The sequence below is a fragment of the Aquila chrysaetos genome, chromosome 20, assembly GCF_900496995.4.
Source record: "Aquila chrysaetos chrysaetos chromosome 20, bAquChr1.4, whole genome shotgun sequence".
Lineage (NCBI taxonomy): Eukaryota > Metazoa > Chordata > Aves > Accipitriformes > Accipitridae > Aquila > Aquila chrysaetos.
In genome coordinates this window covers 4,148,380-4,162,417 of record NC_044023.1, presented here as the reverse complement: position 1 = coordinate 4,162,417, position 14,038 = coordinate 4,148,380, and the positions used below count along the sequence as shown (strand labels likewise).

General features: G+C 37.5%; 1 protein-coding gene across 7 annotated transcripts in view; it reads left to right on the top strand.

Annotated features, from left to right (window-relative positions):
* Positions 1-14,038, top strand: part of IARS1 (isoleucyl-tRNA synthetase 1) — a 113,602-nt gene that overhangs the window by 76,270 nt on the left and 23,294 nt on the right. For all 7 annotated transcript variants that reach the window (XM_029996145.2, XM_029996144.2, XM_029996148.2 and 4 more), the window contains 5 exons: positions 2,842-2,933; positions 3,302-3,379; positions 3,859-3,980; positions 7,140-7,242; positions 7,455-7,538. In XM_029996145.2, coding sequence (XP_029852005.1) covers positions 2,842-2,933; positions 3,302-3,379; positions 3,859-3,980; positions 7,140-7,242; positions 7,455-7,538 — 479 coding nt within the window. The remainder of the gene's footprint in view (positions 1-2,841; positions 2,934-3,301; positions 3,380-3,858; positions 3,981-7,139; positions 7,243-7,454; positions 7,539-14,038) is intronic.

Genomic DNA, 14,038 nt, shown 5'->3' with positions numbered 1-14,038 from the left:
TCGTCAAATGAGTGACACATCTCATTTGGAAGTGATTAATAAACATGATTTTTCAATTTATTTTTCTGCATAAACTCTGAATTCAGTCAGACATATTAATGAGATGCAGTAAATTTGTGTACTGTGACATGATAGTCTTGTGCTAATCTCTTAAACTAGTTTGGGATTTTTTTAAAAGATTTTCTACTTCATATGACTTGAAGTAGGAAAATTGTCAGGAAGAGGCAAGGGAAGATTATAATGGTGACTGATAACCTCAAATTCTAGGTAAAGGAGATAAATATACTACACAAGCTTCATTTTAGACCCCAAGATTTTGAAAATAATCATAACAATGAAAAAAATAATAAACAAATGCAGAAGCTGTTGTAGATGTGGCAAGATGTGAGCAAAAATAAAGGATTGTGTTTGCCAACTAATGCCATACAACTCTGTTACCTGCAAGATGTGTTTAAAAAAAAAAAAAAATAAAAAAAATTGTTGACTCTGCCATGTCTAAAGCATAGCTGAGGCAGTGGTGCTGATGTGATACTTGGGCACTATCTGTCCAAGAAACGGCACAGTCTGCACTGTGACGTGCTGTTCCTGCAGCTGTGTGTGACCCTGTGTAAGAACATACAGGCTTGAAACTCTAAATGGCAAGGAGACACCACTAACCAGAAAAATGTTGCAATTGAGTTTAGCTTCTTCCATTTAATCAAGTGTATTTTATAGCAGAGCTAAATTTTACACCGATTGCCTGCCTCTAGAAAAATGTTTCCATTAAGTAAAACTTATGTTAATTCTGCCCCAGTTTCTACTAGTAGCTTGAATAGCCAGCAGTATTTCAGCCTAAAGGGAGTCCCTGTCAGTTTAGTATTGACCTCACTTGACTAGACTGAGGGTGGGAAGGGGAACATACCTGTGCACACTCCAACTTTGGGATGCTTTAGGGAACCTAGGAAAACTTCAGAAAGGCATTAACAGCCCTCTGCTAATCCTGGCCTGGGGAGAGCTTTTGACTTCCTCGAACAGATGCGATTGGAGCAAAAGGAGACAACACGTATCAGAAAGCAGCATCGTTTCAATTATTCAAGGAAAATTGGCAATAGTTAAATGTGTTGAAACCATACACATGTCTGTTTGTAAGAGGGTTTTTGCTGTTGTGTGTTATCTCTGGTTTATTAGGTGCCCAAAACTGGAGCTGTAGACACAGTCTTCAGAAGTGCTGCAAGTTAGGTAGATGTGTGCAAATAACCTCTCCAGCAGCAGCTGGTACAGCTAACTTAGCTTCACTTTGATAATAACGCACTTATCCAAATGAATTATTAGCTACTGAATAGTAGTATAGTTTTGCCACTAAACCTCACCTTTTATGATGGAAACTTCTGGGGTTTGGACCCTTTGGTAAATAGGGCAAGTAGTAAGATATTGGGAAGATATTATGGAAAGTAATAGGGCAAACAATCCTTTGTGTGTAAGGGGGGGTTAGAATGCTGTATTTAAAAACAGTAAGCCTTATTACGCTTTTTTCTTACTTAAGTGCCCAATACAAGAAATTATTTTGCAAAACAACTTTTCTCCTGATGACTGAAATTGAAAGAAGAGTATGTGTGTCTCTGTGCACGTGTGTGGCCATGTATATGCATGCCTTTTTCTTGAGACATGAAAAAGTAAGATTTCATGATTCGGTTTATGAACTGGGATTACAGCATTGAAGGGAGAAATGCATGTTTCCAGGCTAACTTGAATCTCTTGTTAAAGATATACTAGGTGTGTTTTTTTAATTTGTTTTTAACCAGTCTCCTAACTAGATAGTGAATAGCTAGAAGAAAGCTGGGAATTTTTTAGGAATACAAATTCCCACAGAAATAATGTCTTCCCCATCATGGCATGAATCTTCTGAGCATTTGCTTTTTAGGTTTAAATACCAGTGTTCTGCCTTTAAAAACACTTCCGTTTTAGAAAATGTAATGAAAAGTGTGGTGGAGCTTTTAAACGAAAGATCTGTTTTATTAGATAGCTGCTTGATTAATGAAACTGATTCAGAATAGAGATCAAAAAGCTCTTTGCTTTTAGATAAGTTATATACAAGTTTTTCCTTAGAAAACTGAGTCCTATTTAAGGTCCATCCCCACGCCCCCAATTCTCTCGCGAACAACTGAAATTTGTTTTCCCAGTTGCATAGTGATGCTTGTGATGACCTTCTTTTTTCTGTTGGCAGTCCTCCATGCTTTTAAGTTACACAGAACTTGAAAATACAGCTATGTTTATCTTCTTACCTCGTCAGGCTTGCTGTTACTTTACATTCTTTTAGCCTTCTGTGGTACTTAGAAAAAAATAATAAAAAATTGCAATTAATTCAGGGAGAATTGATTGAAATAAGTGTCTCATTTTAAATCTGGCGAACAAAAAAGAAAATATGGGCCGTAATTAATAAAATTTTATTGTATGATTCTGCAGTAATTTCTGTTAAACTTCGAGTGACTTGGCTGTATTTACAGCATGTGCAAATCTAGGATTTGCCAAATCCTTTGCGATTAATAGTCTCTTATCCACTATCCTCTTTACGAGTCAGATAAAAGCATAAGGCTTCCATAATGCATGTTTGTGTAGGATTAGGGAAGCAATTTGGTGGTAGATGTGTTTGTCTTGAAGCATGAGAATTGATGACATGTGCAATTTCAAAATATGGTTTTAACATAATAGTATGTCTAGTCACCTTTTTGATCTTGCTAACACACGTGCTTCTGCTCCAGTTTTATGTTTAACACCAGAGCTACAAATGATAATGTATTTCTTTAAGCAAGGAGCTTGATGCAGAGGGTGAATGTTAACTACAGTAAACATTTTTCCTTCTAGCTTACAGGCTGTACACTGTAGTCCCTCGATTAGTGAAGTTTGTTGATATTCTGACCAACTGGTATGTTAGAATGAATCGCAGAAGACTAAAGGTAGGTATCTGCTTCTGCAATCTTGTACTGTAAACAAAATCCTAGTAGTCCATGTTAATTTAATGCATAGCAGCTTCATGGTGTTACACAAAATCTTTATGCTGCATTTTAAATTATATCACTTTGTACCTGATAGTGGGAATGAGAAGTTAACGTTTTTTTCCTCCTTTTTGCTTTATGAGGAAAAACAACCAAACAAAATGCCCAGTAATTCTGTTTCATTTGCTGGATGGGATTGAGCAAAATGAATACAGTTAGGAAAACCAGTTTATTGCATTAACATAGGAAATTTTCGAAGTTTATTGAAGTGCACTTACTGATCCTAGTATTGCAGTTGTTGGTTTTTTCTTGGTGATTTTTTCAAATAGGGTGAGAATGGAACTGAAGACTGCATTATGGCCTTGGAAACCTTGTTTAGTGTTTTGTTCTCCATGTGCAGACTTATGGTAAGGGAATTACAGCCCACTATAACTGTTTGACATTTTTAACATAGTTAATCTGAAAGCATGCATCTTTGTATCTCAGTTGACCGTAGAAACTAGGGATACACAGACTGAACACACGGGGAGAAGAAACATACTGCTACTGATTTGTGTAGCACAGTTCATTTTCCACTTCCCCCTTTAGTTGCTTATCTGCCCCATGGTACTATTAAGGTATCAAATACCACCTGTCTGATAAAGAGACATTATGATTTCTTATCTGATGCCTGAAAGTAACATGTAAATATCAGGAAGGGGGTGAATAAATAGTAGCAATTTAATAATTTAATTCAGTCTGCATTTTGAATAACATCCCAGTTCTGCATTGAAGACAATGTATAAGCATTGGTTTTGCTGAACTGTCCTTATGCAATTCATATGTATTACTGATTCATAATATACAAACAATAAAGAAAAGATGATGATTGAATGCAACATTACAGGCACCATATACTCCATTTATCACTGAGCTGATGTACCAGAATCTGAAGACACTTATTGATCCGGCCTCAGTTCAGGAAAAGAATACTGAAAGCATCCACTACCTCATGCTTCCCCAAGTGAGGTAAGAGACAGCTGTTATGTGGCAAAATGGGGTTTTGGTTTGGTTGGGTTTTGGTTGGTTGTTGTTGGTTTGGCTGGTTTTTTTTTCCTTTCACAGAACAGTGCTCCTTCACTTACTTGTGTTTTAAACTGTTTTGCATAACAAGAAAACAAGCTGCTTTAATAACGTGAATATTCCTTTGCCTCAGGGAGAATTTTAGTATGATAACTTATTCTTTTCTATAAGCAAAAAATGTTTAAGTTTTGATTAAGCTCTGATAAGGTTAGTCTCTTTGGTGTAGGAGAACATTTCACTAGCAGTATGCTTCACACCCCGCTCTCAATGTTAGCTGGGAATTTTCTTTTCCTTCCACATTTAGGCAGTAGACTTGTGCTAGGTTAAAGGATTGTAGATAGGAAGGAAAACAATTAGGGAGAATGCATGTTCCCAACTCATAATGTTTTTTTCTCATGGTCGGCAAGGAATATCCTTTTTACTCTTCAAAATGTGCACTGACTAGAAGCTATAATGCCTACCTATGAAGGGCCCAAAAGGATTATAAAACTTTCTTGTGGACCCTACATTTGCAAGAATGTGTGCATCCCCCCATCTCTAGGCCTTTCGTAGTGAATGCTGGTGCCAGACCCATGTGGTCTGAAATTATTGTTTTGTATGGATCACGTAAGGAGCCAGCAGAGGGAGTTCTTTTGGCTTCAGATCAAGAATTTAGACCATTGACGAGAGACTGCCACTTCCTTATAAGGGGGTACGTCGTATGAGAGAGAGTTTGCCAGACAGATAGTTTCTTTGGATGCTGATGGGTGAGGGTTTTTCTGTAAGTGCTAGTGTGTCTCAGAAAGGTTTGGGTCCATGATGGTTGGTTGTACTGGACATACACTCTGGGTTATCCATAATATCAAATCAACCGAGGTAGAACTTGACAACTGAAGTTGTTTTGTTTTGGGTTTTGTGTTGTTTGTGGGCTTTTTTGTTTGTTGTTTTTTTTGTTTGTTCCCCCCACCCCCCACCCCCAGCCCAGGGAGACACTAGTATTACAGTAGTCAGTTGCTCATTAGTGCCTTGGTGCTATGTTAGTGGATTAAGTATTAAGTTAGTACCTGCATTGCAGTCTGCTGTTAGTCACTGAATGTAAGAGAAGCAAACTTTCCTTTTGCATTGCAGCTCAATTTGAAAACCCTCAAGGACAAGGGAGCTTACCTTGATACTTTACGTGCCAGTTTAAAAATTTAAATCTTCTAGTAATGGTGTTTCTTTTATGAATACTATATCCTTTGAGGAAGGTGTGTGTTCTTTCTGATAGCTTTAATAGTGAGAGTTACTGCAACAAGGAGTTTGAGATTGACATAATGATGGTGCTGATTTTCTGTTCTCTGGGAAAGTGCTGTAAAGAATATGTAATCAAAGAATGCAAAACTCATCAGTGAGCTATCAGAAATGGTTCTGAGCTCCTGTAGAATGGAGTAATGGAAGGATAGTGAGCTATTTGCAGGAACTCAGTTCAGGCATGGACTTAGCATCAGCGTTTAATAGTGGCTTAGTCACTTTTTATTCCTGTTAGTGCTAACTGACTTGCTGCTGCATCATGCAAACATATATGATGTGTTTGAGTGGCTTGCTCGGCTTTCCTCTTTGTCTTGTACTTTGTTTGGATTTTTGTCTGCTACTAGTTTGTGTAATTTACTGGATCCCCTATGTATAAATTGTTCCCTTTGTCAGATAAAAAGACGTGTTTTCAGAACTAAATTATTGTTGAAGTTTTAGTTTTACCTTGAGTTGCTAAGCACAGCATTGCATTTTTCTTTGAATATTTTTCTGATGACTGCATAAGGACAATATTGTCAGTTAATAATAAGAGACATTTTTTTTTGATGCAGTTACAGAAAATACTACTTTAACAATATGATGGGTACGTACAGATAAAGCTAAGTGACTTGGCCGCTTTCACAGCTGAACTTGACTCAATACCTGCATTACAAGCCCCACTGAGGTGTTATTTGGTTGCTTAGTGTCTGAACAGATTGGTTGCATTAAAGTTTGTAGATGTGCATGCAGCCTATGAAGACTATTCTTATTTTGTGGCTCCACAATGTTGTTAAGTAATGGCAAGTAATATTGAAATACTGCCACATTATAATATGTGAACCTTTTGGGGAGAAAAATTTTCTATCTCACAATTTACGTGTTTCCAAGTTTTTGGAGGACCATCCTGGAGACTGGCTTTTGGAAGAACAAAAGCTTCAAGAAGGGTAGTAACATCTTAATCAAAGCCTTAGTGCAGAAGATGGGGATACTTCAGTTTTACATTTTTCTTTACCAGTTCTGTTTTTCTGGACAATCCTTATTGGATGCATGGTTTACACCCCAGTACTTTTGCCACTTACATTACAGCAGGCAACTTATTCACAACTGTCTTTTGGACCAGTACCTCTGCTCTTCATATGACACTTGGGCAGTTTTAAAGGAGCTGCTCAATTTATGCAGCTACTCAAGAAATCAAGAAAACCACATTTTCAGAACCGTTGGCTGCTAGTACATTTGCAACAATATGTGAAAGTCAGCTTGCTCAAAAAAAACCCCCAAACAACCCAACCCCCTCCCCAAAAAGGCCCCCCCCCCCCCCCCAACCCTGCCTTGCCTCAAAATGGAAGGGTGTTAAAATGATGAAGACAGGCAAAATGATGAAGCCAGGAAAGATGACAAGACTGTCTAAAACATCAAGCTAAAATATCTAGAATTCCTGGAAAAGATGATAAATTGAGATCCAGTGAGCTTGTTACATTATAGGCATTTCATTGTCATTTTAAGTATTCTGTTTGTAATATCTTTTTGCATCTTCTTATGATATTATTAATGTAAATCTTACTTTTTATTGAATATTAATCGAATAGGTAGTATGACTCAATCCATCATCTCCATCTTGTGAGAGGTGCTAACAAAAGATGATTTAAAAATAGCTCTGTTTTTTGTTTTCAGCAAGTTATTTCCTCATCATATTCTCCACAAAGAGAGAAAAAAAACCTCTTTGTTCATTTTTCCAATTGCCCCAAACAGGGCATAATTGGGTCTCTTGTAGGAAATTTCAGAGAAGGGGGTAAAATGTTTTCAATGTGCTCAGATACAGTGAAAATGAAGCAATGTAATGTTTCCTTTTTAATCTAGGGAGCATCTCATCGACAAAAAAATTGAAAGTGCCGTTTCTTGTTTGCAGTCTGTTATTGAGCTTGGACGAGTAATCAGAGACAGAAAAACCATTCCAGTAAAGGTTAGAACTCTATACATCTCTTATCAATACCTTGGGATGTGCAATAGCTTTGTAACTTTGGGATAAGCCTGGAGAAATTGAATAATGAGGTTTGGAATAGCAAAAGAGTTCAACAATAAAATACTTCAAATGATAAATAATAATTTCTGAAGTTCTTTATTTTCAGTTGGAAGGACAAAAGTTTCTGTTTTTTTTTTCTTCCTTCTCCCCAGTATCCTTTGAAAGAAGTAGTTGTTATCCATCAGGATCCAGAGGCTCTGGAAAACGTCAAATCTTTAGAGAAGTATGTACTTGAGGTAAGAACATCACGAACGTGATGCTTAACTGGATTGTGTATGTCAGTTACCTAAACAAACAAAACCCTAACCTTCCCTGTTGATGATATTAATAACTCACTAGGTAAAATTAATTTAAGAGAATTGCAATGAAAGGGGTTATCAATGGGTACTGTGTACAGAAATGAAGGTAAATAGGTGATGATCCTTAGTCAGTTGTAGTATTGAGAAATACTTAAATCACTCAAACTGACCACACAGGACTAAGAGGCTATTAGAAATGTTCTTTTTCTTGATCAGTGAAAGGAAAAAAACGTTTTCTGAATGAAAATAAAACAATAGTCAACTACACGTTGTCAAAGAGATGGATTGCAAAATTTGTGATCTCCTTCAGTTAAAGGGCATTAAAAACAGTTTGACAGTAAGTAGAAGTGTCGATGGAGAGAAGGAGTTCCATGTAAGGGAGAATAGGGGACCAGGCCAGATTTTTGCAAGACGTTGTTTAGGAAACAAAATGTCAAATAAATAAGATGTTAGTCTATACAATTTCTTACACTCATCTGCTCCTGTATGCCACTGCAGTACTCTTTTAATGTGTGTCCATTAGAGAAATGCAGCCTGCCCTACTTCTAAATCTTTGTTTGGATAAAAGCCCCATCATTCAAAAGAAAAGTAAGCCTTCTTCGTTTTTTGAGCTTAACTTTCTGAAATTTGCTGCACTTTCTGCTTTTAGTCAGTCATGTAAAAATCTATAGCATTTTAAGACGTGAAATGAAAAAGGAGTTTGTTAATAAATGAAGTTTATTTATATATATATTTATACTATAAATATATCTTTTAAACTTCAGTACTCCATTTCAGAAGTTGTAGTGCAGGCACAAAGCCTATTACTTTTCATTGCTTAAAAGACTGTAGAGTCCGCTTTTTTTAGTCTTTATGTTCAAGTAAATTTCATTACAAATAGACCATATGCATCTTCTTTCACATCTGTGATGTACAACTGAAATCAAACTGTAAGAGGCAATAGTGAGAAGGAAGAGTGTTTCAGCTACAGGGATGAATTTCGATGAGCCATGGTTTTTTTATTTAAAAGGAAAAGCTGGCGGGGGTGGGGGAAGGTACTATGCCAGTATGCTTTTGAACGTTTTTCTAGGTGTTGGGGCCTTCAAAACGTCTTGCAAACCAATGGTTCTTACTACTTAAACCTGCCATGATCATGCGTTTGGTATACAGGAGCTATGCTGTGCATAATTTCTCAGTGTTAGCAGCCTAGGGGCTTTATAATTGCCTAGGGGCTTTATAATTGCTTTGCTGAACAGGGAATTAGAGGTAATATCATCTCCATTGTAAGACTGGAGACCTTTCAGAACCACTCTGGAAGGCAACGAGAGAAGAAGGAAGACTGGTTAAGCAATGCTGTTCTTTCTGAGCAGTCTTAATTTCCTCTTGCTGCAGTTGTTTCTCCTTGGGATAGATGACTGCTTTTCACCCAGATGTTTCACTGTGTTCCTTGGGGAGATAAGCCAGACTTAATCTTTGTATGTGTTTTGGGGAGGAAAGAACTGCATTTCGAATAGTGGCTCTTTGCTAAGAAAGCAGAATTCTAAAGGAGCTGATTTGGTGTTGATGTTGGGCAGAATGCATGCATTAGACTTGAATATAAATTGGGGATTACTTCACGACAATAATTTCTGTGTATTAATCTGTCTGGATTTTCACTTGAATCCTTCCCTTATGCAATCTTGTTGTATTTGTGTGTAGCTCTTAATTCAACAAGGCAGAATACATGCCAGTTTTTCTCTCAGATGAGAACTGAACTTGCAAAACAAAAACACCTAGGTAGTTGTTCAGATGATCTTCCCCATTCACGACCACCTAATAAAAATGTTTCTGAGGAAGGGATACTAGCCTCAATGCAAGGTCCTTGTTAGAGAAGTTAAGTACAACGTAATACAAAAGATAACCGCCCCCCCCCACCCCCAAATATCAACTCCTTAACTGTTACAAGAGATTTCGTGTAGAAGTCTTAATACAGTTTCTGAATGCCTGTGAACTGCAAGCTTAGCCTTCTCATGTCTTGCCCTCTCAAATCTACTTGTTTGAAACAATCTCTGTTTAAATGAGCAGAAACTAGAAGGAAAAAAAAAATTTGAACAGCAATGTAGTTGTACATCTGAACAGTTTATGAAAGACTTCCTTCCCTTCCTTCCCCTGATAACTTCACATCTGGAAAGGTGAGCCATAGAGTGTACTTTTCATTATCCTCTGAAGTCTGCCCTCTTCCTGTATTTTAAGTGCCTGTAGCCTGTATACTAAAAAGAGATTACTGTTTTAACTTAATTCTTTGTCCTGTTTTACCTTCAGTGTACTTCTCAGCTACTGTCATATTAGTGTATGGATTCTAGGTGTCCAAGTAGAGTAATCAAGTGGGAAATGTAGGGATTCTCCACAGTTCAGAGTGGTTCCTTTCCTTCAGCTCCGTCCACAGCACTGAAGCTTTGAATCTGACACTGCAGAGGAACTTACTGTCTCATTTCTGTCTTCAGGAAATTCTTTCCTTGTATCACCTTAGGACCTCTATACTTCTTCAAGAGCTGATGTAATATAGGACTGGTGGGTTCAGCGATCTGTCTTTAGTTTGTGTGTCTGTTTAATGGTCTCTGGATTATTAAATAAAATTTATTTCTACTAATAATTGACCTTTGACCTTCCTATCATCTTTCATTTGTCACAATCTGTCACTTTTCAGATCATTTTATATACGTTCATGACAGTCAGTTCCAATGGCTGTACTAAGGCATGCTGGTAGTATGTGAAGCATAAGGTTATGATGCTTTCCATGTAATAGATTTTTTCTTTTTTTCTTCCGTAAGTGTTTGTAACATTTTGCATCGTCTAAAGTCAGTGAAACAGGTCTTCGAAGAGAAGTGAGGTGTAAGGTCTTTTTCTATTATAATAACCACTGGCAGTACAGTATCTAAGGATTTTTCCCCCTTGTCCAGAAATGGCATGGCCCTTGTCATGTGCCTCTCCTTGGTAGGTTAAGGATTCTTTCTTCCTTTCAATAAGGTCTCTTCAGAGGGTTCTGTAACAGAAGATCTAGTCACATGCTTCAAAATGTGTTGGAACTTTTTTAGTTCAAGTTGTCATTGTCAAGATCAGCTGCTTTGCCTTGACAAAGAGAACAAAAATCTGCATCTACCCAAGCAAGATCAACTCAACCTCGTTTGTCTTGGTGAGAGCAACCATGTTAGTCAAGGAATTCAAGAGATGACTGAAGCAGCTGTGTATTACTCCAGCAATACCGTCTTTCCCCAAGCCTAAACATACAACTAAGGAAGGCTGCTAAAAATTCTGCTGGGGGCAACTTAAGAGCACTGGCGAAGGCAGTCGTGGCTCAGTGTACAAGACTTCTAGAGCAGTGTTGTACGCTTCTTGCTTTTAGTTACTTGCTTTTAGTTTAGTTTTATGGGACCTAAATTCTTTAGAATTGTGCACTAAAGGAATTTTAATTAAAAAAATCATATTTCATTTGCAAGTGGGAACGTAAGGCTTTTCTGTCATGTTAACTTATTGATTATTTCTTAGACTTGGCAGTTACGATGCTTCACTTCAGAGTTGCTATTATTATTAATCATTTCAATACATGGATCTTTTCAATAGCAGAATTTTGTGAAATTTAGGTTAGTGTCTATCACGTTTGCTTGATCTGAAAACTGGATTTGTGGATTTTACATAATCCAATTTTAAGGGAGATGAGGTTTGCTTGCTCAAATTACTTCCAAAAAGATAGCCGACAAAATTTGCTGTCAACTTCTACAGCTAGTAAAAGGTAACAAAGGAACCTAACAATTTGATAAATTATTACATAATTGGATTGTACAAAAATATGTCTTTATGTTCATTTGCTACTGCAAACAAAGTTAAGGTATGTCTCATGGGTAGGTGAGTTGCAAGAAAGTCAAATACCTTTATGGAAGCACAAATACGAAATACTGTCTATTGTCCTATTTTTATTACGTATCTTAAAATTCAACAAGTTGATGCTGAAGCTTAGTATGTGTTTTATTGTATTGCATAGCAATCAATCTAGTTGTTTACTAGGATGGTTCAGAGCTAAAGAGGTCAATGAATATAGGCAGACTGGGTAGTATTACTTAGGCTGTATTTGCAGCTTTGTTCATCAACCTCCTACATATTCAGACCTTTAGAACCTTTAGTTATTGCCAGAAGTGTGTTTTTAGTAAATTTGCAGGTGCCAGAGGTAATCTGTAAGAAAAATTACACCGTTTAATTTCATGCTGTTGCTGACAAAAGAATTTGAAAAATACACTTGTCAATCCTTAGAAAACTTCATTCATTGCTTTTTCAGAAGTAGCTGTAGTCTTTGATCTGCAGCCTTACTCTCTCATCATCAGAACATAGCAAATCATTTAAACAAATGGATTTTAATATTGGAACTGTCCAGACTATAGAGTTGTCATGCAGAAATGGCCAAGCTCACAAAATGAAATAAATCCAGAAGGCTTTTAGCAACTGAACACAGTTGCATTTTATTCATTAGTATCTGAGGCCTTTTACAAGCCTAGTTCAGGACTTCTTTTCCTAACTGCTTCCAGGGAAAGGTTTTATCTGAGTAAATTTTACTCTATGCACAATCAGAATCTTGTTTGCATCTGACTTTTGTATACCCTTCAACCCCCACCCCTATGTATGGTTATGATAAAACAGAGAAAATTGACTTTTTCATCACATCCAAGGTCTACCAGTATTTCATAACGTTAATGGTGTTACAGTAATGTAGTAGACTGAGTCCGTTGTCCCGGTTTTGGCTGGGATACAGTTAATTTTCTTTCTAGTAGCTGGTATAGTGCCGTGTTTTGGGTTCAGTAGGAGAAGAATGTTGGTAACACACTGATGTTTTCAGTTGTTGCTGAGTAGTGTTTAGACTAAGTCAAGGATTTTTCAGCTTCTCATGCCCAGCCAGCAAGAAGGCTGTAGGGGTGCAAGAACCTGGGAGGGGACACAGCCAGGACAGCTGACCCAAACTGGCCAAAGGGGTGTTCCATACCATGGGACGTCATGCCCAGTATATAAACTGGGGAGAGCTGGCCTGGGGGTGGAGATTGCGGCTCGGGAGCTAACTGGGCATCGGTCAGCGAGTGGTGAGCGACTGCATTGTGCATCACTTGTTTTGTATATTCCAATTCTTTTTTAATTACTATTGTCATTTTATTATTGTTGTTATTATCATCATCGTTATTATTATTATTTTCTTCCTTTCTGTCCTATTAAACTGGTTTTGCCTCAACCCATGAGTTTTACTTTTTTTCCCCAATTCTCTCCCCCATCCCACTGAGGGGGGGAAGTGACTGAGCGGCTGCGTGGTGCTTAGTTGCTGGCTTGGGTTAAACCACGACATCCATGGATGGGCTGAATTAACTCATGCATGAACTGTGGTAGTTGTATGGTCCTTCAGTATTTTGTTTCTTACAGTATTACATAATCAATATTTGTTTTGTTTTTTAGGATGTTTGCTTAGAGAGCCTAGACCAGCTGAAGCACAGCACTGGCATTTCTCTTTCTCTGTTCTGAGAACTGGGTGTAGCTGGGCTGCTGGTTGATCTGATCATGGCTGGCACATGGCACCAACAAAAAGCCCTTGTACATAGGAATGCCTGAATCTACAGGTCTTCTAACTGGCAATGGGAAGGACTGGTTGCCTCAGTTTGTGTGTATGAGACTTGAAAGATGTGTTAAGGAGCTAATTTTGATTTATTGGGAAGATAAGAACTATTTTAAGTCAAAGCACTATATTGAGACAGATGTAAACAGACCTAAGATATGGGCTTACTTTTTTTTTGAAGAGTCAGTCTGTTTTTTTACTTGATAATGTATACAGAAGAACGTTTTCCTAATCTAATTAGCATAGAAAACTTGTCCTGATGGAGTTGGCTTGTATGCAATTTATCTAATCAGGCCTAAAGTCATCTTTCAGTTGGTGCTATTTTTTTGGTTATCTGTTTTTCCCCACGAAGTTGTCATTTACCACTTGTGGGCTCATTTCCAACAGCACCCCATTAAAGCTGAATTTCTGAAGTACATAATTTTCATTAGATTTCCTAAAAGATGTATTAAATAAAATTAGATTCAGTATTCTTGGCTCCTCATGTCAGTAGCACTTCCTAGGTAATTAAGCTGTAGCTCAGAGGTTGTATTTAAGCACTACTTCTCAGTCTAAATGTTTGGCTACTTGCTAGTCCTGTCATGCTGACGCTACCATTTACTTCTGCTTCCTAAATGACTTGGAGTAGCTTGCTTGCCAAATGCACTTGGTGATTCTGTATCATGTTGATGTGAACTCTAACAACCTTCTAGTGGAGATTTAAACACAAAATGCTTCAAGTATTGGGCAGCCTGACAGACAAAACCTGCTGAGTTATAGTGAAACGTGCTCCTGATATGTGCAGGTTTGTACCTGTAGTAGAGTTGCATGTCAGCAATTAAAACTTTCCAAGATC